Source organism: Malus sylvestris, chromosome 16 (assembly GCF_916048215.2).
Source record: "Malus sylvestris chromosome 16, drMalSylv7.2, whole genome shotgun sequence".
Taxonomy (NCBI): domain Eukaryota; kingdom Viridiplantae; phylum Streptophyta; class Magnoliopsida; order Rosales; family Rosaceae; genus Malus; species Malus sylvestris.
Window position 1 is genome coordinate 28,115,603 of NC_062275.1, and position 23,291 is coordinate 28,138,893.

Here is a 23,291-nt window from a genome sequence, read left to right on the forward strand (position 1 = left end):
CTAGGTGAGGATATTGTGGGTTAACAAAGAACATAGGCTACACAAGGCTCAACGGGGTTAAACTTAGACACATAATGAAATAGGGCACGACAATTTGGCTGTGGTGGTCACTACACAACTTCATCTTGAATATGTATTATTCAAATCAATAACATGCTTTGAATGAAATAGGCATGAGTTCTAGCATTTGGAACTAATTGATGAAACGCTTTCTAAGTAGCAACCAAGCAAAGAATAATGAGATCATGCAACGACTTTAGAAAACAATGATGCACAGATTATTAACTCTCCAAATAAACGTTTAGGCTCAAGTCTCACAAAGTTGTAGCATACATTTGAGTTCCTTCTTTCAAGCATGTTACAAAACTGATTTTTCCTTTATGATTGCATGTGAATTCATAAATTATAACCACAACCAAGCATACACCAAAGAGTAAATCAAATTTTCATCCATGTTTATAACTCTCTTTAACAGTCATGTAATTAAAAATCAAATCCTCATCATTGTGTTGGAAGGTACCCTAAGACACAAATAAACATACAAAAACAACTATTTTTGGGTTTTTCAAAACAATTTTTCAAATTTTTATGAGATTTTCGGATTTTTATGTCAAAACACACTGAAACACTTCAAAACAGCTTAAAAACACTTAAAACAGCAAGGAACAACACTAGAAGTAATGGGTGATAAACTCCTACGAATTTCATGCAAAACAATGGTTACCCCCCTACACTTAAATCAAACATTGTCCTCAATGTTTCAAGCATAAACTCACACAAACAAACAACGAATAATCATGACAAGTATGGCAAAGTAAAAATTAGACAAAGTAGAGTTTAAGAACACAAATCTGGTTTTGGAGATAGATGATCTTGTTATCTTTCCACAGCTTTGATCTCGAATTGGTTTGGAATTCTAAGCGAGGAATATGAGAGTTCCTTGGTTTCAAATCAGACTCCTTCTGCTGGGTTGATTTGATTGTGCAGTCTGTATTCTTCTCTACTTGTTTCTTCTGCACGACGGGCAGGCACGAGGTAGAGGTGTTGGTCTGTTTCTTTCTTCAATCTTTCCAAGTGCCCACCTCTTGCTTTCTTTCTCCTTGTCCCTAGCTGAGGATGAATTAGTACCTTGTCTCCATATGCTTCGAGGATGAATTAGTACCTTATCTATTTCCAGGCAGATGTGGTAGACGAAGACGAAGCATAAGATGTTGAAGATGAGTACTCGAGAGCAGGGCTAGGTAAGCAATCAGGAAGGGGTTCCAGGCAGTCGGTTCCAGATCGGAAGATTGATACCAAGTGTTGACTGATTGCTCTCTTTCTCCTTGTCCCGCATATGAAAACAACGACAATGAGAATGACAAGGATACATCATTATATGAGATACTCTTGCTTTCAACCTTCATGATATGAAATACTTTTGCTTTGGATGAGTTGTTTGCAGAGGTACCCCAAGGAATAAGGAACACTGAGTGACTCGAGAGGCTTCGTTGGGAAGGCATTCTCGGAGATGACGGAAGGTTATGTATGTCTGCCTTGCTATGGAGGGTGAAGGTCGACATTTATAGGAAATAATAACCGGTACTATTCTTTCACTCTTGTCGGCAACCGTTAGATGATTGAACAGTAAACTTCACGTGCTTTTTACTTCACCAGAAATCTTCGACAGATTGCCCATGATTTCCGCAAAGCTAAGCATGCATGTGACAGATGCTGACACGTCTGGATAAAGCAGATGCCTCTTTGATATTTGGAATCGGCCTTCGACAAACTGCCTGTGATTTTCGCAAAGCTGAGCATGCATGTGAGAGATGCTGACATGTCTGGAAAAGCAGATAGCTCTTTGATTTCTAAGCTTGCCTCTTCGAGTTCTGAGCTTGCCTCTTCGAGTTCTAAGCTTCGTCGAGTGCAAAGGTTGCATGTGACGAGTGCGGACAAATCTGGAACAGAGGATGACCCGTGGTTTCTGTGCAAACCCAACTTTTGAGAAAGCTAGCGCTTCTTCGATTTTTAAATTAGCCTATTTGAATTCTAAGCTCGCCTCTTCGATATCTGAAATCCCGTCGAGCGTTGATTTTTATAGAGGCACGCAGTTCATTTCAAAGCACATTTGAATTTGCGCTTGTATAAACTCCCCTCTTGCACTTCTAATATCTTGACTTGTCCGACCTCTTCTTTCTTCAACACCTTTGAAAATGTCTGGCCCTTTCGACCGTCGTTTTGACTTGAACCTTGGTGAAGAGGCTGCCATGCCTTCTCCAGACAACATATGGCGCCCATCCTTCATATCCCCTACTGGTCCTCTTACTGTTGGGGATTCAGTGATGAAGAAAGACATGACTGCTGCGGTGGTGGCCCGGAACCTTGTCACTCCTAAAGATAACAGACTGCTTTCCGAACGGTCTGATGAGCTGGCTGTTAAGGATTCTCTGGCTCTCAGTGTGCAGTGCGCCGGTTCTGTGTCCAATATAGCCCAACGCCTATTTGCTCGAACCCGTCAGGTTGAACCATTGGCGGCTGAAGTGATGAGTCTCAAACAGGAGATTAGAGGGCTCAAGCATGAGAATAAACAGTTGCACAAGCTAGCACACAACTATGCCACAAACATGAAGAGGAAAATTGACCAGATGCAGGAATCTGATGGTCAGATTTTACTTGATCATCAGAGGTTTGTGGGTTTGTTCCAACAGCATTTGCCTTAGTCTTTTAGGGCTGTACCGCGTAATGAAGCTTCAAATGATCAACCTCTGATGCCTTCTCCTTCTGGGGCTCCGCCAACTGCTGAGGCTCCGCCGACTACTGAGACTTCTCCTAAGCAACCTTTGTGAAGGCTCTCTCTTGTATTTATCTGCTTAATGTTCATTTTTTATGAATGTAAAAATACCTTGTATAACTGTCAATGTTTCAAAAATAAACGCACACCAAAAACAATTAAACAAGCAACAAATAAAAATGACAATCATGGCAAAATAAAACTACAGATAAGAGAAGGTTTTTAGAAACGCAAAACTGATTGTGGAGCAATTCAAAAATCTTCCTTATTTGAATACATGGGTTGCCTCCCAAGAAGCGCTTGCTTTAACGTCTTCCAGTCGGACGATACCTCCATTTAAGCTTGTACAGGGCCTACGGCATGGAGGGGTACATTCTCCACGACATGCTCCTCAAAGTGCTCACACATTGAATCCTTGAACGGAACGGGATAGTAGTCATTCCTGATTTTGGTGTGTTGCTTCCAACAATCGATGTAACCTTCCTTACTACCTTGCATTCGATTAGGTACCTGCACCATAGAAGGTAACAACCTATTAGTTGAAATGGGAATTGAAATTGGGTTAGGTGACGTACCAATGTGCTGCAATGAAGTGGCAGCACTATCAACAAATGCACAAGGATTGCTCTCGGTCAGAATTGGGGTTTTGAGAAGTGTGGTCGTGCACTCCTTATTATTCACTCCAATTTCCTCCTCGATGGTGGTTCGAGGTACTTTCTTTTTTATTAGTGTTGAACGTTTCTGCCCTATATTTTCAATCACATCAATGGCACAAAAAAACGAACATCATTAGTATTCTCAACAGATTCAGGAATATTAAAGCTAATCATATCACCACCAAATGCCATAGTTACTGATCCTTTGGCTACATCAATCTTGGTTTGAGCCGTTTTCATGAATGGCCATCCAAGGAGGATGGGCAATGTAGGGGAGTGGTCCGACTCGTCCATTTCAAGCATGTAGAAATCCGTCGGAAAGATTAAGTGATTGACCTGCACTAAAACATCTTCCAAAACTCCCTTTGGATAGGCATTAAAACGATCGGCCAATTGTATAATCACACCATCATTTTTCAATTCGCCTAAATGCATAGATGCATAGATTGAATAAGGCATGATATTTATAGATGCACCTAAGTCTAACATGACCGATTCAAAACGAGTATTACCAATTACACAAGGAGTGGTAAAACTTCCCGGATCCTTGCATTTAGTGGGCAGTTTACGTTGTAAAACAGCTGAGACATTTTCACTTACCTTGACAACCTCCTTGCTCGAAATTTTCTTCCTAGTTGTGCAAAGTTCTTTTAAAAACTTGGCATACCTTGGAACTTGCTTAATTGCATCCAAAAATGGTATATTAACTTGAACTTTTCTAAACGTTTCCAAAATATCCTTTTCAGCCTCCTCCTTCTTTGATTGCATAAACCTACGAGGAAAAGGTACATTTAGAGGAACAACATTAGAATTAATCAAAATTGGAAATTCCTTACCTTTGTTGGCCGAATTGGATGGTTTATGAGCTTTTGGGGCCTGCGGCAAAGATGTTTCCCCCCTTTCCGTGGGGGTGCTTTGCTCCTCCTCTTCAATTATCAACTCTTCAACCTCATTGGAACGTGAATTGGACGGTTGGGGATCAGATCCAACTTGATTTCCACTTTGCAAACTTATGGCTTTTGCAGATTCGAATCCTCCCTTCTGGTTGACAACGGTTGAACTAGGCAACTTACCTTGTTCTCTGAACTGTCCTACAAACTCCGCAATCTGCCCAATTTGCTTCTCCATTTGGTCCACCCTTTTTTCTTGGTTTTGCATTGCTTTGGCTTGATTTTCTTGCCCCTGAGACAAATTGGTGAGTAACTTAAGAAGTGTCTCATTATCTAAAGATGTACCTGAGGTATTTTGGGCAAGTTGTTGTGGGGCTTGTGTTGGTGTGTATTGCTTGGTATAAAAGCCCGGAGGTTACTGCGTAAAGCCTCCTTGTTGTTGGGGTTGTTGGGGCTCCCTTCACCCGAAATTTGGATGGTCTCTCCAACCTGGATTGTACGTATTAGAATATGGATCGTTCCTTGGCTAGTTTTGGCCTTGAAATCCAATTGCATTGGCACTTTCCCATCCACCATTTTCAATCAATTGCGGGCACTTTTCAGAGGCATGTCTTTGGATAGAACACACACCACATACACTTGGTTCTTTCATCCTCATTCCTTCGGCCATCTGAGACACAATGGAAGTAAGATTAGCTAATTGCGATTGAATGTCGGATGTGAAACTTACCTCATTCACTTGCTGCCGTGGGGTGTCCCTTTGACCAACGCCTTCATATTGTTGAGCATTCAATGCTCGGTTAGCAATTAAAGTCTTGGCAGCCATGGGTGTTTTGTCCACCAAAGCTCCTCCCGCTGAGGCGTCTAGCATTTGGCGTTCAATTGGTAGAAGCCCTTCGTAGAAATATTGAAGAAGAAGTTCATCTTTCATCTGGTGTTGTGGACATGAAGTAACAAGGGTTTTAAAACACTCATAGTAAGTGGGAAAGGATTCACCTTGGTTTTGCTGAATGCAACTAATCCTTTTGCGTAGTAAAATGACTCGAGAGGTTGGGAAAAACTTCTTCAAAAATGCCCGTTTCATACTCTCCCATGATGTGACAATTCCGGAGGCTAGCTCATACAACCAATCTTTAGCTTTTTCTAAGAGAGAAAAGGGAAAAGCCTTCATTTTTAGAATGCTTCCATCAACGTTTACAGGGGTCATGCTCGAGCAAACAACCTCAAACTCCTTCAAGTGTTTATTAGGATCCTCCATGGACATCCCGTGGAACTTAGGAATATGATGCAACAAACTTGATTTCAATTCGAACTCGTCCGTCTTCCCTAGGGTAGCCATGGGGTATTGGATGCATAGAGGAGCGGCATTGTCCAATCCTGAAGCTGAAAGCTCCTTGATTGTTCGATTGTCTGCTGCCATGTTGGGATCTTCCTCTACAACCTGTGTCGTGGGCTCCTCTTGCTCTTCTACTTTGTCTTCTCCAAGATCTGGTGCAGGTTGAGATGGTTGGGGTTCTTGTTGATTCCTTGCTCGTCTCAAAGTTCGTTCAAAATCGTCGTCAAAGTCACGGATGTGCTTATGAATAGGTTGAGAACTTCGAGTCATAAACCACCTAAAACAAGAAAACAAGTAAAGTCAGCAACTAGGAACAAAAACACATGAAAATAAACAAAAAGAAATAACAAGGGATTAGCAAAATTGCTAATCCCCGGCAACGGCGCCAAAAATTTGATGCGAAAATTATCTTAACACACAAATTAAACCCTGTTGTTGTCAATTGTAGTAAAGAATGTCAGTAGGGATTGTTCTAGGCCGGGGATTAGGAGGGATTGCTAAAACAATTGAAACTGACTTAAAACGTAAAATTAAGTTTAAAACACTAAACTAGACTCAAAGAATTCAAAACAAACTCAAAGAACTCAAAACAAGCTAAAAACACTCAAATCTGCCTAAAAACACAAACTGGGCAGATTTGGACTCTAAACACACTTTTGGAAGAATTTTGGTTTCAACTTGGTTCGAAATACTTAAAAGCACAAACTAAATCAGTTTCTAACTAATATGACTCAACAAGGTAAATGGGGTTTTGGTTTTGATGAATTTGAAAACAAAACAAAACAAGTAAATTAAAGAACTAATGAAATCTGCACAAATTTGAGTAAATTGAATGGATGGAAGGCTAGCTAGGAGATTCTTCTCCACACATGACACACTTGCAAACAAAACGATTTTCAGTTGCTTTTCAATAAACTACGAATTCTCAACGCCCCATATTAACTGTGAATTGCACTAATTAACCCTCAGATTTTCCTAATCTCATTGAATTGGATGATTGCATACAACAACCCAAAGCATTCCCCACAAGTTCCGTACATGAATTGCATAATAGAGATACAAGCAAGAATCATTAAGTTCTATGAAAATCATAAGCATTGACGAAACACTTGTAACTATGAATTGCATGAAACTTATGCCAAGAATTTACTTAACACGGTTGTGACGAGCAACCTTCACTACTTGTGAATATAAGTTCATAACGATTAGGTGAAACTCCCTTATATCCTAGCATCAGATTTATGCATGAAAATTAAGCGTGCACTCTCAACCAACATACACAAATCAGTTTTAATTCAAATGGATAAGTAAATTGAATTCACAACTTATGAATCACAACTGAAAGTAATCAAATCATATTGCAAGCATGAACATGGTTTCGAATTCCCCCATAGCTAAGAGGGTTTAGTTCCTCATACTCACAAAGCAAAGATAAACAAATTTAGACATTGCAAATAAAAGAATGAAAACACCTAAAAATGCTCCAACAATCCAACTTGAATGGCAAGCACGTCCAAGGGTCCTTATTCTTCTGTTTGTTGCGGCATAAGTGTCTAGGATGTGTATGGATATATGGAAAGGTTAGGAATGTATTTAGGATTGGTGAATGTCTTAGCCAAGGGAAGGAAAATGTATTTGTGTTTGTGAAATGTGGGATTTATGGATGTATGGATGGAATGGAATGGAGCTCTTTTGATGGATCAAGATTGTTCTTAGGAAGGGGAATGGTGGATGTATTTATAGGCTAAGGAGAGGACCACTTCAATTCCTTGCATGTGCAGTTTGTATGGGTGTGTGATGTCCATGTTTCCCTTTACATTTGCACACACATGACCTCCATCATTTCAGCCACAAAACAAACACATTTTCTGCCATGTTTCTCCTTTACATTTACACACATGTTCTTCATCATTTCAGCCACAAATCAACCCATTTTCTGCCCATGTGTGTGTCTTTCCTTTGCCCATGTGTGTGTGTTTCCTTTGCCCATGTATGTGTGTTTTCCCTTTGCATTTGCACACACATGTTCTTCATTATTTCAGCCAACAATCCACCCATTTTCTGTCCATGCCAAGCCCTCCATGTTGTGCAGTTTGCATGTGTGTAGCTGTCCATGTTTCTCTTTTGCATGTGCCATGCCTTCTCTTTCTAGCTGTGCATTTCCACTTGCTAAAAAGCCAAATGAGTGCAATCATAACCCCATTTGCTGCTGAGTGTTGATGACAAAGCAAAACACCAACAAGTGCCTTTACTTTATCATTTTATTAGCCAAATCTGCTTAGCCCTTTTCTGAACCTTTCACTTTATCATTTTACAATGCCCATAACGTCTTGTAGAAAAATGAGATTAAAAATCTGTGAATTGCTCCAGAAAATAGACATTCGTAGCTTTCCAAGCATATAAGGTTCATTTTCTCATTCATTCTGAGCTGTTCGTAACATGCTTCCAAAGTCAGCTAATCTGCACAGGCAGTTTTGACGAATTTGTTACTTAATATCTCACTTGTGCTACTTTTCTTTTCTTTGCTTGATAAATCACACAAAACACAAAAATATAGTAAATAGCTCAAAAATATAAGGAACTAACTAGGAAAAGACAAGTGAATTTTATGTAAAATATATATAAATATGAGTTTATCAACTCTCGTAGTGACTCGTCCGGCTTCTGGCAAATAGTGTACAAGTCATCTGTAGAATGCAAGCGATATGTCTGGAAAATGTGTTGAGAAACAAACAGTTTCCTCAGTTCCTCAAATGCGTCTACTGTCTCAAGTGGAAGACGACAATACCAGTTTAAAGCTCCACCAGAGAAGGTGGAGGGGAAGAGAAGACATCGCTCTTCGTCGATGTGCATCTGATATGCCATGATGGACTCAAAGAGGTTAAGGTGTTCAATTGGGTCCTCCCTTCTAGTATATAGTTGTAAACCAAGCTTTTGTTTTGTCTTCACTTTAAGGGGGGTGTCGAGGATCCTCCTTGTGAGAGGGCCAGGCCTGGGTTGGTTCCAGTCAGGTATATCGGCCTGATGTTCGGCCTTCAACTTGTTTACTTCTTCAAGGAGCTGTAGGACAAGGGGGTCCTGAGTGGAGCCATGTATCCTGGAATTTTCTTTCGTAAGTCTCCATCTCCTCTTGGAAGTAGGAAAGTTTAAGCAAGGGCATGTGGTTTTTTCTTGGACTTGCCGTACTGACTTCTAGGGCGAGGCTGTCGGAATACCTCAGAATCTTCTGTACTTTCATGTTCCTCTAGGACCTGTTGTTCCTTCCCTAGATTGGCAGCGGGCCTGGGTCGTGGGAGGGGACCGAGTCTTTCAAAAACCCTTGGGTCATTGATCTTCGAGCATATGTGGAAGGGATTCTCTCGACGTTGCTTTAGGAAGTCTCGGCAATCACGATAAACGGCTTTCGATCCTTTCAACCCTTCTGCAAGAAGGTGTTTTCCTCCACTTTTCCTGCTTCGGGTCGAAGCATCTGGGTTGAGAGAAGTCTCATGTTGATCAATGTTTTGATGATTAGCTCGCTCCTCATCAGGGATACCCATGTCAAAAAGAGGTGACCCTCTGTGTTGGGGGGTACCCAGATGATGGTTGATGTCCACAGAGGCAACGAGCTTGCGTGTTTGAGTACGCCTAGTTTCATGGAGCATCTGAAAGAGCTTCTCATACTGCTCCTGGAGGACCTCATTCTTCATTGCTATCTTGTTGTTCTGAGCTTCTAGCTCATCGACTTTCGTTTGAAAAGCAACTCTTTTTTCTTCCTTCTTTCGTTGCTTCGCACTAGGTGCAAGAGGGGTGTCATCATGTGTGTTGTGGCTTCCTTCGCTCCCTATGTTGGAGAGGGATGCATGGTAGTACGAATGGTGGAAACCAGCTTGGCAAAGCTTAAAAGAGTGGGAATAAGTGTCATTCCCACAGATGGCGCCAAATGTTGATGCACAAAATCAGTGAGGACTTTGGTACAACAGAAAATGTTAAGTTTGTGACCTTCACTAGATTGCTCCGGTCACTAGTGTGAATAAGTATGTAAATGGATAGGGACAGGGAAACAAACACAAGATGTACGTGGTTCACCCAGATTGGCTACGTCCACGAAGTAGAGGAGTTCTCATTAATTGTGAAGGGTTTACACAAGTACATAGGCTCAAGCTCTCTTTTAGTGAGTACTAGTGAATGATTTCTAGTTTCATTTTGAGATTAACACGTGTAGTGTTATGATTGGCTTCTGATGTTGACACATGTCGCGCTATGATTGGTTTCTGATGTCGACACATGTCGCGCTGTGATTGGCCTCCTGGTTGGAGGGAAACTCTTCTGGTCCTTGACGGTATAACGTTGACCGGTGCTTAGTAGTTTCGGAATTGGTCAAGTATGGTACAAACAACATTCTCTAACATTTCTTTTTAAATTTTCACGCTTTTGAGTTTCGTATTTGCACACAAGATGGACATATTATATAGTATTTAATCATTAATTATTGATTAATAAATATATTATGATTTGATATGACATTCTCTAACATTTCTTTTTAAATTTTCATGCTTTTGAGCAAATTTTTATCATTTTCATTGAAGCACCGATACCTATATATCTATTGATATTTTCATAAATTTGCTCATCGCTATTTTCACCAATATCAATATTTCAAACAGGAGCAGAAGTAGGTTCAAATGACGGTCAAATGTTGTTTCATTCTTATTTGTAATATCTATGTTGAGTACAAGTTATAATCTCTTCTTTTTATGTAAGATCTAACGGTTGCAAAAATTCATTAGATCCTTATACGCAGAATTCAACTATTGACGGACCACACAGTGTATGTATTGTGGATAGACAAATAGCATTGTAAGAGACAGCGGGGTTAAAGGAAAATAAACCAACTAATTTCATTTATAATATATATATATATATATATATATATTTATTTTATTTTTTTTTGGTCAAATGATAAATTTTGTTAAATTAGATGTTAGATTAGCCACCGACATGATTTGAACCCACGTCGTTATACATGAGCTCAACACCCTTCTACCATTGTAGTAAAGGGCTACTTACAATTTTATTTATTTTAAAGAGTAGCAATTTCGGAAGGAAAAAACGAAGTTGTTATTGGCGATTTAAAAAATGCAATACCGCACTCTTTTGTAATTTCATGTTCGTCCCAAATACTAGTCAAATTTAACTGAATCTATTTTTCTTTTCATATATTCAAGCTTTGCAGTTTCAAATTGGGTTATTTGTGTTTTTTTTTAATACAAACAATACGAAAAGAACTAAGAATCGAATTCAGGATCTTGGCTTTAAAAGTGAATATTCTTAATCAACGGATTGAACTTGGGTTAGTCGTATTTAACAAGTTTTCTTAAGAAATACATAATGGGTGTAGAATTTGGTTAACTAAATAAATAGCTGTCCCAATCTAGGTTAGGATCACAAACTTGAAACTAAAATAATACAACTTACATTCTTGCGTAGCTGATGACGTACATCTCAATAATTGCAAGTAAAGAAATGGTGAAGTACCTTTTGGCCAAATTCAAAAAACAAAAAAGGGGGGGGGGGGGGGGGAAATAGCAGCCTAATTTGGACTAAGATGCAGAAAATTTTGACAAATCATTTATTTTTCTTTGATAATTTGGACTAATTACTTAAGAATATAAGATTCCGGCTGCCGCGATTGCCATTGAACATAAATAAGTCAACAATCTTTTAGGCAAATAATATAACAATTTGAACTTCAGCAGCTAAATAAATTAAAAAAGAAAAAAGGCAATTCAAATGTGATGTTCACAGTTCTATACAAGCAGAAAACCTACAATGCCACGTTACGTTCAGTGCAGCATAAAATAAAACGAGTGAGATTTAAAGAACCAGATCCTTTCATTTACTCCATTAAGCTGCACTTAAAATTACAAGATATTGTAACCACAGTGAAAAACAAGTTAGAATCTTTGAGAAAATTGTAGCAATGGTCCCTTAACTTTAACTCAATTAGAGCAACGGTCCCTCAACTAAAAATCCATGACCATGGGTTTCTTAACTCATCAAAACATGTAGCTATAACCATTTTGGTCAACTCCATGAGAATTCTATTACAATAACTCATGTTGGAATGATCATTGCTACAGGAGGGTAAAGTTGAGGGACCATTGCTCTAATTAAGTTAAAGTTAGGAACCATTTCTCTAATTGGGTTAAAGTTGAGGGACCATTGCTACAATTTTTCTTTTCATTTGGTTTTTGGTCAACTCCATCAGAATTCTATTACAATAACTCATGTTGGAATGATCATTGCTACAGGAGGGTAAAGTTGAGGGACCATTACTCCAATTAAGTTAAAGTTAGGAACCATTTCTCTAATTGGGTTAAAGTTGAGGGACCATTGCTACAATTTTTCTTTTCATTTGGTTTTCTATATTTGCCACTTCATTCAAACTCACATGCGTGGCACGTGTCTCATTTTAACGGAAGTTTTAACGGAGTTGACGAAAATGGTCATATCTACAGGTTTTGATGAGTAAAGGGACCAATGGTCATGGATTTTTAGTTGATAAACTATTACTCTAATTGAGTTAAATTTGATGGACCATTGTTACAATTTTCTCTAGAATCTTTTATTGGTGACATCTTTCTACCACCACAAGAAGAGAAAGAAAAGAAAAAAAAAATTCAGCAAATATAGGACCACGCAATTTGTCTTGTTTAAGTAATTTTCAGTTGTCAAATTTTACTTGGACACGCGAGGATCATGTCTTGGCACTTTACTCGGACCACAAGTTTCAGGCCGGCGCCAACTTCAAATTATTGGAATGGCAGTGTTACGGCCGGCAATACGCATTAACGGTTAGGAATGACCGCACACGAGCAGACGATTGACATTAGCGTTAGCAATTGGGGTAGGGTGGACAGAGATGCGGACATTTTCTTTTATTTGATGATGACGTTTCTATGATGTTTAGATGGTCATCCGAGTTCCAAGTGAAGCACCACCAAATAAAATTGGAAGGGCAGATGAGTTTTGACTTTGAGAGGAAGCTGGAATGATGGGAGTTCAAGTGTTTGTTGTAAAGGTGAATGCTAGTGACCGACGCTTGTGGTATTTAATGCAGCGTAAAATAAACGGTGAGATTTAAAGAAACATATCCTATACTTTTGATCACCTTTATTTACTCTATTAAGGCCTTGTTTGGTGAGCAATGCTTGGCTCCTCAATTCACTTAGTGATTGATTCACGAAATTTCTTGCTCATAACCGAAATTGTTCATATTATAGATCCTTTCGTAAAGATCATCTTTACCCAAAAATAAAAATAAAAAACCAATTAAAACTAAGGTTATTTAGTTAATCAATTGTGGCAAAGAGATAAACAATTATTAATACTTTTATAGAATCCGTCTATCTGTTTTTATATAGTTCGATAACTAAATGGTTTCATAATATTTATTGATTTTTTTTTTCTAGAAATTATTATCTTTACAAAGTGTTTGATAAAATGAACGATCCTGATCATAAGCATGAAGTTCCTTAAATTGGCTACATGGTGAATTGAGGAACCATTGAGGAGCCAAGTTGATACCTTGTTTGGTATGCATGATTAGACTGGAATGGATAAAACACTTTTTTAGGGTAAATTGAAAGAATATTGTGGCCAACATAGATGTCCAAGAAGGATTACTGAAGAACACAAGTTATCAAAACAATCCTCCCCAAAATGGGAGAATTAAAAGGGAGAAATTTTCTTCATGTCTAGCCGCTTCTAATTCTTCCAAAATGAAAATTCATTCTCATTTACATTTAATATATCATCCTATTCAATCAATTATATGAAACGAGCACTATCTAGAGGAGGCGGAGGGGGTGAGTTTGAACATGGCCGGAACACAGTGAATTGAAGAGAAAAACCTAGCCACCAGACCAATCCACCACTTGCATCAAGCATTCAATCCTCTTTGGAACAACAAGGACGTAGATACTTTGAATTCACATATTGAGCATCATTCACTTAGAAACTTGCCCAAGGAGTCGGATACAGCAGAACATTAGATACGTCACAATCACATAGGAAGCTGCGAAAAAGAAATGAAACTACGTATGATCAAGGACAATGTAATCAACGTGCTACTACTCAGGCTGTCTCAACTGTCTTGCCACTATAAATTCGTTTTAGAACGCAATTCATCGACAGAGTCGATGAAACTTAAAACGAAGATCCTGCAAAATTATGCGCCAATTTTGTCGCAGTGAATAACTAAAATGGTTTCATTTCAAATCATATGGTTTGTTACAGTCGCATTCAAGTTTGAGAACCATTTGTCAGCTACAAACCTTTTAAATGGCACGGGCATGTCGATTTAACATACAATACAAATACAACCCAACCACTCCAGGTTAAAACAAGAAATGCAACAGCGTAAGTAGAGATAAAATACTGGTTCCTCGAGTACTGTTTTTCAAGCAAGATCACCGCTGCAAAGTCCACATCTCATTCCCGTTCAGCATCTTCAATTTCTTCATCCTCTGGTACCCCACGAAGATACAGAACATTATTGCATCTGCACAAGGAAACATGAAAAGATCATTTACTCGTTGAAAACTAAGGTATTGGAATGTACGTGCATTGTGCTTATCATGTGTACCCATCCCCTATCTTCGCTAGGAAACAGGTTGTATAGACTATAAAATTGAGAGCTTGAATGATCTATCATCCTTTACTACATGGCAGTTTTTTACAAATCTCACTAAAATCCTACGTTACAAAAAGGAAGAATTAGAGATATCCAAGACGCAGAGGGAATGTATACATGCCCAAGGAGAATGACCGAATGGAATTTCTGAATCAACATATATTAGGCTTCTACTCCAGATGGATATCTCTAGTCTCAACCTTCTATTCGAACGCACTCCCATCAAATTAACACTCCACTTTGTATTTATCTCCTTTCATCCTATGTTCCCAACTTTCTTAATCAAGTCCTATGTTCCCAACTTTCTTACTCAAGGGTGTTCAGAATTATCTCAATATACCCTTCCTCTTCGTTTGAAAGTAAAATTTTACGTACTCTAGATAGAACATTCTCTATTGAAATTTGAACACCATGATAAGAAAAGCAAAGGTACACAGAGTTAAAATGGGACTGGTAACTTCGTACTATGTTCTACAAAGAGAGGAGAAAAAATATAGGGGTGAGGTGGGGGAAGAGAGAGAGAAAGAGATTCGTATGATTATTATTGCAGCCTTTTAATGTAGATATAAGTGAAAATAGACTAGACACTCCTCTACTATGTAGCTGACCAAATCCAGCAGAAGCTTCAAAATTACTCCATATGTTATTTGTAGAACAAGAAAACAAAATGTTCTTCTCATGGCCGATCCCAAATGGTAAAGGCTGTGACACTGCTCCACAGTCAATGTTAACAGTACTTGATATGCGAAGTTAAACTTTTGGAACGTATGAGCACTGATTGCCCGGTCCATTCAGTTAGGGACTGATCATTGTCCCCCATCAAATTTCGTTACGAGAGAGATTTGTATGACTCATAATAAACTAGACACTCCTTTGATACATTGCTGACCAAATCCATGGGAAGCTTCAAAGATACACCATACATTATTTGTAAAATTAGGAAACAAAAAGTTGGTCTCATGGCCGATCCCAGATGGTAAAAGCAGTGACACTGCTCCACAAGGCAATAGGACATGACACCAACATCAAACGAGGAGCCCCCAACAAGATCAGGGAGCACCATCAATGTTAACATTACTTGATATGCGACGTTAGCTTTTGGAATGTACAAGCATTGATTGACTGCTGCGTCCAGTTAGGGACTGATCAATGTCCCCCATCACATTTCGTTCAGAAAGATTCGTATGACTCGTAATAAACTAGACACTCCTCTGACACATTGTTGACCAAATCCAACGGAAGCTTCAAAGTTACTCCATATGTTATTTGTAAAATTATAAAACAAAATGTCGGTCTCATGGCCAATCCCAAATGGTAAAGGCAGTGGCACTGCTCCACAAGGCGATATGATATGACACCAACGTCAAAGGAGGTGCCCCAACAAGATCTGGGAGCACCATCAACGTTAACAGTACTTGATACGTGGCGTTAACTTTGGGAATGTACAAGCATTGATTGCCTGCTCCATTCAGTTCAATGTCCCCCATCAAACTTCGTTCAGAGAGATTCGTAAATTGTTGACCAAATCCATGGGAAGCTTCAAAGTTACTCTGTATGCTAAATGTTGGTCTCATGGCCAATCCCAAATGGTAAAAGCAGTGACACTGCTCCACAAGGTGATAGGATATGACACCACCATCAACGGAGTAGTTCCCAACAAAAGCTGGGAGGACCATCAACATTAACAGTAATCGATACACGACGTTAACTTTTGGAATGTACAGGGTCAGGCATCAATTGCCTCCATTCAGTTAGGGACTGATCACTGTGCCCGTCACACTCCCTATGTCATTTGTGGTTCCTATACATTACAAGTCATATATGCTTTCTAGGAAAAAGAAGTCATACCGTATGCTACAAATCTAGCAAAAACAAAATACAAAGCACATTCAAAACATAGATTCCAGGGAAGAGTGCAGATACGAAGATTAAAGCATTCAAATGAACTCACCTGATCAAAATCTCTCCAAGGTTTCCAGTAGATTGTCCATCAATATATTCTTCAGTGTTTGCCAACTATACATATAAGATTTCAATATTAAACACAAATCAGCGTCAAACTTCTATCTCACAAATAAAAAGCAAAGAAAGAAGCAAAAACAAGCTAAAGGTATGTACTCGGAATATGTAAACATAAAGAGTTGAAGTTTATAATAGTACCTGCAAGTTCATATAGGCATCTGTCGAGACAAGAAAACCTGAGCAGAGGCTTGAAATCAGGATTAGGGATACACTAAGCTTGCGTTAAATAAAGTTAACTGCACGAGGAAACAAAAGAAAACACGGCACAAGTATCCAATGTTAGATTAAACTTATCAAAAATATAAGTTAAGAGATTAAGCTCATGAACCACAAATTTATACAAGTATTAAAATCACAATTCGATAAATACAATGACAAACTAACCCGTAAAAGCAGTGGAAGAATAAGCCAAATCAGACTTCAAACAGTGCACCTTCTCCTCTCTTGCAAAACCAAAAGTACTCAAACTAACAATAGGTCTTAGTTCAATATTGAGCGTATGTTTTGTGAGAGCAGTGGCTTATGTTTTTATACTAAACATAGATTGCCCTATTACAATCCTACAAGGAATACAAGACCAAATCCTTGTATAAGTATGAGTTCTATTCTCGAGCCAACAGTAGAGTTTCAATCCAAACCAAAGTTGAATTAACTCTTATAAACACATTAAGACCTCTTTATACCAATCTAAAATAACAATGATTATTACTAAACTGTAAGAATCACACTCATACTCTAACATTCTCCCCCTTGAGTATGATTCACAACAGTAAATAATCATCTCAAATTCAATATAAAGGTGATCACATAAGTCATTCTTCAACCACACTAGTACATAGACACAACCAGCTTACATATACCAAAACAATGAATTTATAATTGCCTTTGCAATACAATATACAAATTTAACTTACAAATCACAATGTCTAGTTTATGTTCATAGCAATGTATCTAAGCTCAAAAGTAAACCAAGACGTCTACTCCCACTCATATAGCCACCAAATCTTTTGGATAACAAAAGCTTAACCTCACATACAACTTACCTATGCATTTTAAAGTATTGAACTTAAGAATCTTTTCTGTTACATCGCAGAATTAACTCAAAAGTCACAACATACTTAATTTGCACTTTGTAATTATGTGAACCAATATAGAAAAAACCAAACCAATTTGCTCCCACTTATCTAGGCTATACTTAACACAAACAAGTTAAGTATAAGTTAATATCAACTATATTAACTAATAGTCATTGCAATACACTGAATGTCTTATCAATGTGATCAATTGCCGCAACAAATATGCAAACAAATTCCATGATCACATTCATCCAATTTGTATTTACAACAATGTGATTTTACTTGACCAGAACAAACACATAAATTGATTTGCTCCCACTATATCAAGTTAAGTTTAGTTCCAGCAAATAGCACTAAACTTCTCATTACTTAAACAAATTAAGTAACATAAATAATTACCAATTGCTTCAATAAAACCATAATCTGGTTTTCAAGCATCCAAATGAATTATAATGGCCGGCCTAAATAACCTTATGCTTACATTCGAATATATGATTCTCCCACTTAAGCATAATCAAAATGTACTGCACAGCCAATAAAGAAACCGGAGATATGAACCAATTGATTCCCAATTCCTTACCAATTGCATAATCTCAGTTTAGTCAAATACATCTAAACCATTATGCAAGCAGTCTATGTATCAAAAGATAGTCACTATCCATTCGGAAAAACTTATCTCACATAAACCCAAAATCACTAGTTTCAACAATGATCAAAATCAGAATAGCAAGCACAATATTTTTGCATTCAATTTGATCCTAACTAGTTCAATAACTAGTTCAATATCCATCGAGCAAGATCGACCAAATTTGATAATGTCTGGATATATATCACAACAACATGTCTTGATTAAAACGAGATAATCAAGACCACTATTTCTTCTGGAGAACTCGAAGTTCATCTTCCTCCCTATTTGTGATTTCAACCAAAATATAATAGCGGAAGCATGCATCATGAAATCACAAATATACATATACAGTAAGCATGCATCGATATATACATGATAAGATTAGTCGACAATAATCCAAATTAAAAATATTCATGCCTTTAATTCATTGTCAACACCATCATCAATTATATACAGATTCGTAAGCAAGTCCTTGGAGAAAATAACGATAGCCACATATCATTAATCTTATGAATTTCCAATAAGATGACAAAATAATTATTTGCTTTCTGATTCATAATAGAATATATATTTTGTAAATGGCTAAAAGTTGATTGTCACAAGACTCATTATAGGCAGTCAATAAAACATCTACCTTATATATTCATTTGTTCATATATTTTCTTGTATGCATGCATGCATCAATATGCAGAGAAACTTATGCAAGTTCCATTTGATATATATAAAAATGCATGCCCATAATTACAACGTCTATGCACGAATGCTATCTCCATATATATACATATTTCATTCAAATATGCTATTATGTATAAATCACAAAGCAATTGGCATCCACTTTATATATGCATTTATTTTTGTCGCTTTATAATACCTGCTGACTTGCATATGATATGCAGTCAAATCCATTCCAACCCAAACTTGATATAAATCAAACCAATTGAAAATCAGGAATTGACACTAAGATGTGCATGTGTAGCTCCCCGCAATTTAAATGTATCGAGATTCATACATGAAAAAATGCATACACATTGACTCTTTAATGAAAAATAGAAGAGTATATCTAGACATACACTAATTTATTTATGCAACAAAGGATGATTCCAGACATCTCACATAAATCACAAGTTGGCATCTATAGGGATTTCGAGTTTAATCATGCCTTCACAATATATATAAATAAACAAGCATACTCGAAATAGCAAAAGCCCTAATTCATTATGCTCCAACTCATCGAATTATAATTACGCATATAGGAGAACAATTAATCATGCATGAAACAGTGAACTGAGTTACCTGAATGCATCATTGGACCCGTGTTCGTCAACCCGATTGCAATTCCTCGGTTCCAAATCAACGAAACAAATTATCCATAAATGCTCGAGACCCATCCATGCGGATTGCCATCACTCCCAATTCCCATGGACCTCATACCATTGCAGATTATCAAAGTAAATCGTCATTGTTACAGATGCGCCGAACCAAAATCATCGCCAAAGCGATGGCCAGAATCCCATCGACACAAATTCACATAAAAAGACAAACCATGAACATTAAAATCTCTTAGACAAACAAAACTTTTAATGTCGTCAAACCAAGATTTCATCTTTCTTTTATCTTACTAATATTTGGTCTGTACAAGGCATATTTTATGCACATCTTTATAATCAGATTCATTAATTCAAAACGATAAGACCCACAAAAAGCCACGGATTATTGATTACAACAATAATAGTATATGTACTCACATTCCATAACCACCCAATGAATCCTTGATTAATTCTTATAAAAATTCAACATGGAATCCAACGCACAGCAGAAAAATTAATAACTGTACAAGCTTTAATAGATTAATTCTATCAAATTGAGTTCAACATGTAGCCATTATTCGTTTGGCATCTACATGCCAAAGTTACAAGACCGTATGCGGCAAACATGATATTCATTACAAGAAACTCAATTCAAAGTCCAAAATTTCTCACAAACTAAGCCTGAACCCTGCTAATTTACCGTCACGTATTTTGCACTTTTAATTTAATACTTTCAATTTGAATTCAAGAGCAAAAATCTTAGGCTCTGATACCACATGTTAGATTAAACTTATCAAAAATATAAGTTAAGAGATTAAGCTCATGAACCACAAATTTATACAAGTATTAAAATCACAATTCGATAAATACAATGACAAACTAACCCGTAAAAGCAGTGGAAGAATAAGCCAAATCAGACTTCAAACAGTGCACCTTCTCCTCTCTTGCAAAACCAAAATTACTCAAACTAACAATAGGTCTTAGTTCAATATTGAGCGTATGTTTTGTGAGAGCAGTGGCTTATGTTTTTATACTAAACATAGATTGCCCTATTACAATCCTACAAGGAATACAAGACCAAATCCTTGTATAAGTATGAGTTCTATTCTCGAGCCAACAGTAGAGTTTCAATCCAAACCAAAGTTGAATTAACTCTTATAAACACATTAAGACCTCTTTATACCAATCTAAAATAACAATGATTATTACTAAACTGTAAGAATCACACTCATACTCTAACATCCAATACTTTTCCATAACCGTAAGCAACATACCTTTGTACTCCATTCCCCATTTAAGTTTCACAATGACAGTCTTACCAGTCAGATTATTCAGGAACGGCTTCGGGTTAACTGGTATTGTCTGCATTATGAACATAAACAAACTAATCAACATCCAGAACACGCCTTTATGTTTAACAAGTGAATCTAATTAAACATGGGACAGATTGCAACCATATTCTCGTGCAATTTACTCTACTTCAACACTGTTTAATAATCTACCATAAATAAAACATCATGAATTGAAACATACATACATCCATATCTCACAAGTACTAATTAACAAACCAAATTTCTCCTAAAACTAAAATCTCCAAAGGAACAAAATTTGGTTGCAAAACGAACCTTTCAGAAAACTTGCATTCAATTTTATGGAGAAATTGGAAAAATCAGAAACATGGAATAGCACCCCAAAAAAATAGTCACAAGAAAATAAATTATGCATAGTAATTTAAGAATATTCATACGTGATGGAGAAAAATAGATGCAGAAGAAAACACTCACAGCCATTGGAGACAGAGAGAGAGGAGGGGCTTCAGTGGTAGAGTCGAGCTTGACGAGAAAGTGTTAGGGTTTTTCTTCACGTTTTTGTTTTTGGGTCAGGCATCGCAATTCCTGACACGATCCGATAACCTGATACGACACAACATAAAATTAACAGGTGTTCGGGTCGACACGATAACAAAACGGGTCGTTATCGGGTAATCCGATAAGCTCATGTTAAGATAACGAGTTAGTTCGGGTATACACGTGGGTAACACGATACACGATAAGCAAAATATTAATTTAATAATTTTATAACCCTAAAAAAATACTATAATAATTATATATATTAATTTAACAATTTTATACCCCTAAAAACTATAATAATTATATATATATATATATTAATATTAAATTAACTCTAATAAGTATACCCCCAAAATATTAACTGTACTAGTTATATATATATATATATATATATTAAATTTTAAATTAAATTTTATACCCCTAAAAACTATAATAATTATACATACAAAATAAATAGATTTAAATCTACTTAATAAATAAATATATATATACACACACACACACACCATTGAACTTTATGGGATACGAATTATACGAAATTAATTTCAACGATCCAACCGTCAAACTTGTTTGTATATGCTTTGAGATCGCATCTGTAAAAAATTACAAAAAACAAACATTCACATATCAAGTAACGAGACAAAACCTTTCGACGATTATAAACGAAAAATCACGATTTAACGGCTATTTTAACTTCGATTTTGATGATTTTTTACATCTACACTCCTTGACCCTATATGAATACAATGAATGAATTCAATCTTCAATTTAAAATATTTACACTAGTGGATACCACAAAATCTTATGTTATACTTGATGAAAGTATGAATAAACTCTTAAGTATTAGTGAATCTATTGTTTTGATGGGATATGCATTATACGAAACCATTTTCAACGATCCAACCGTCAAACATATTTGTATATACTTCGAGATCGCATACGCCAAAAATTGCAAAAAACAAACATTCAGAGATCAAGTACTAGGACAAAACGTTTCAACGATTATAAAGGAAAAATCACTATTTAACGGTTATTTTAACTCTGATTTTGATAATTTTTTAGAACTACAGTCCTTGACCCTATACGAATACAATGAATGAATTCGATCTTCAATTTAAAATATTTACACTAGTGGATACCACAAAATATTATGTTATACTTAATGAAAATATTAATAAACTCTTAAGTGTTAGTGAATATATTGTTTTGATGAAATACGCATTTTGTGAAACTAGTTTCAACGATCCAACCGTCAAACTTGTTTGTATATACTTCGAGATCGCATACGCCAAAAATTGCAAAAAACAAACATTTAGAGATCAAGTAACGAGACAAAACTTTTCGACGGTTATAAACGAAAAATCACGATTTAACGGTTATTTTAACTCCAATTTTGATGATTTTTTACAGCTACACTCCTTGACCCTATATAAATACAATGAATGAATTCGATCTTCAATTTAAAATATTTACACTAGTGGATACCACAAAATCTTATGTTATACTTGATGAAAGTATGAATAAACTCTTAAGTGTTCGTGAATCTATTGTTTTGATGGGATACACATTCTACGAAACTAGTTTCAACGATCCAACCATCAAACATGTGTGTTCAAGGCATGCAGTGGGGTTACACTACATCCTTCAAGGCATCAAACCACGGACCTTTGAGGAGTTAGCCACCCGCGCCCATGACATGGAGTTGAGCATCGTCCATCATGGGAAGAAAGAACCGATCGTCGACTACGAGAACGACAAAGTTCTTGGGACAAAGGTGGAGAAGGCAGCGTGGAAATCCACCAAGGAAGCAATGACGGTCAACACAGCTCCCGTCAAAATCCCTACACGAGGCGAGACAATTCAAGCCGAAGCTTTTCGTGATCAAGAGATGCGTAAACGCACTTTAAAGGAGCTTGAGGAGAAGACTTATCCATTCCCCGACTCTGATGTGGTTGCCATGTTAGAAGACTTGCTGGAAAAGAAGGTGATCGGTTTGCCTGAGTGCAGACAGCCAGAAGAGATGAATCGCACCAATAGTCCAAGATACTGTAAATTCCACCGCTTCATCAGTCATCC

General features: G+C 37.1%; 1 protein-coding gene across 1 annotated transcript; it reads right to left on the minus strand.

Annotated features, from left to right (window-relative positions):
• Window positions 1–13,889: 13,889 nt before the first annotated feature.
• LOC126608434 (probable small nuclear ribonucleoprotein F) lies at window positions 13,890–21,230 on the minus strand. The gene is made up of 5 exons (XM_050276307.1): window positions 21,150–21,230; window positions 20,640–20,727; window positions 16,493–16,530; window positions 16,284–16,348; window positions 13,890–14,200 (listed from the first exon to the last, which is right to left on the minus strand). The coding sequence occupies exons 1-5, from the start codon at window positions 21,153–21,155 to the stop codon at window positions 14,131–14,133; spliced, it is 267 nt and encodes an 88-aa protein (XP_050132264.1). The 5' UTR covers window positions 21,156–21,230; the 3' UTR covers window positions 13,890–14,130.
• Between the last annotated feature and the right edge of the window lie 2,061 nt (window positions 21,231–23,291).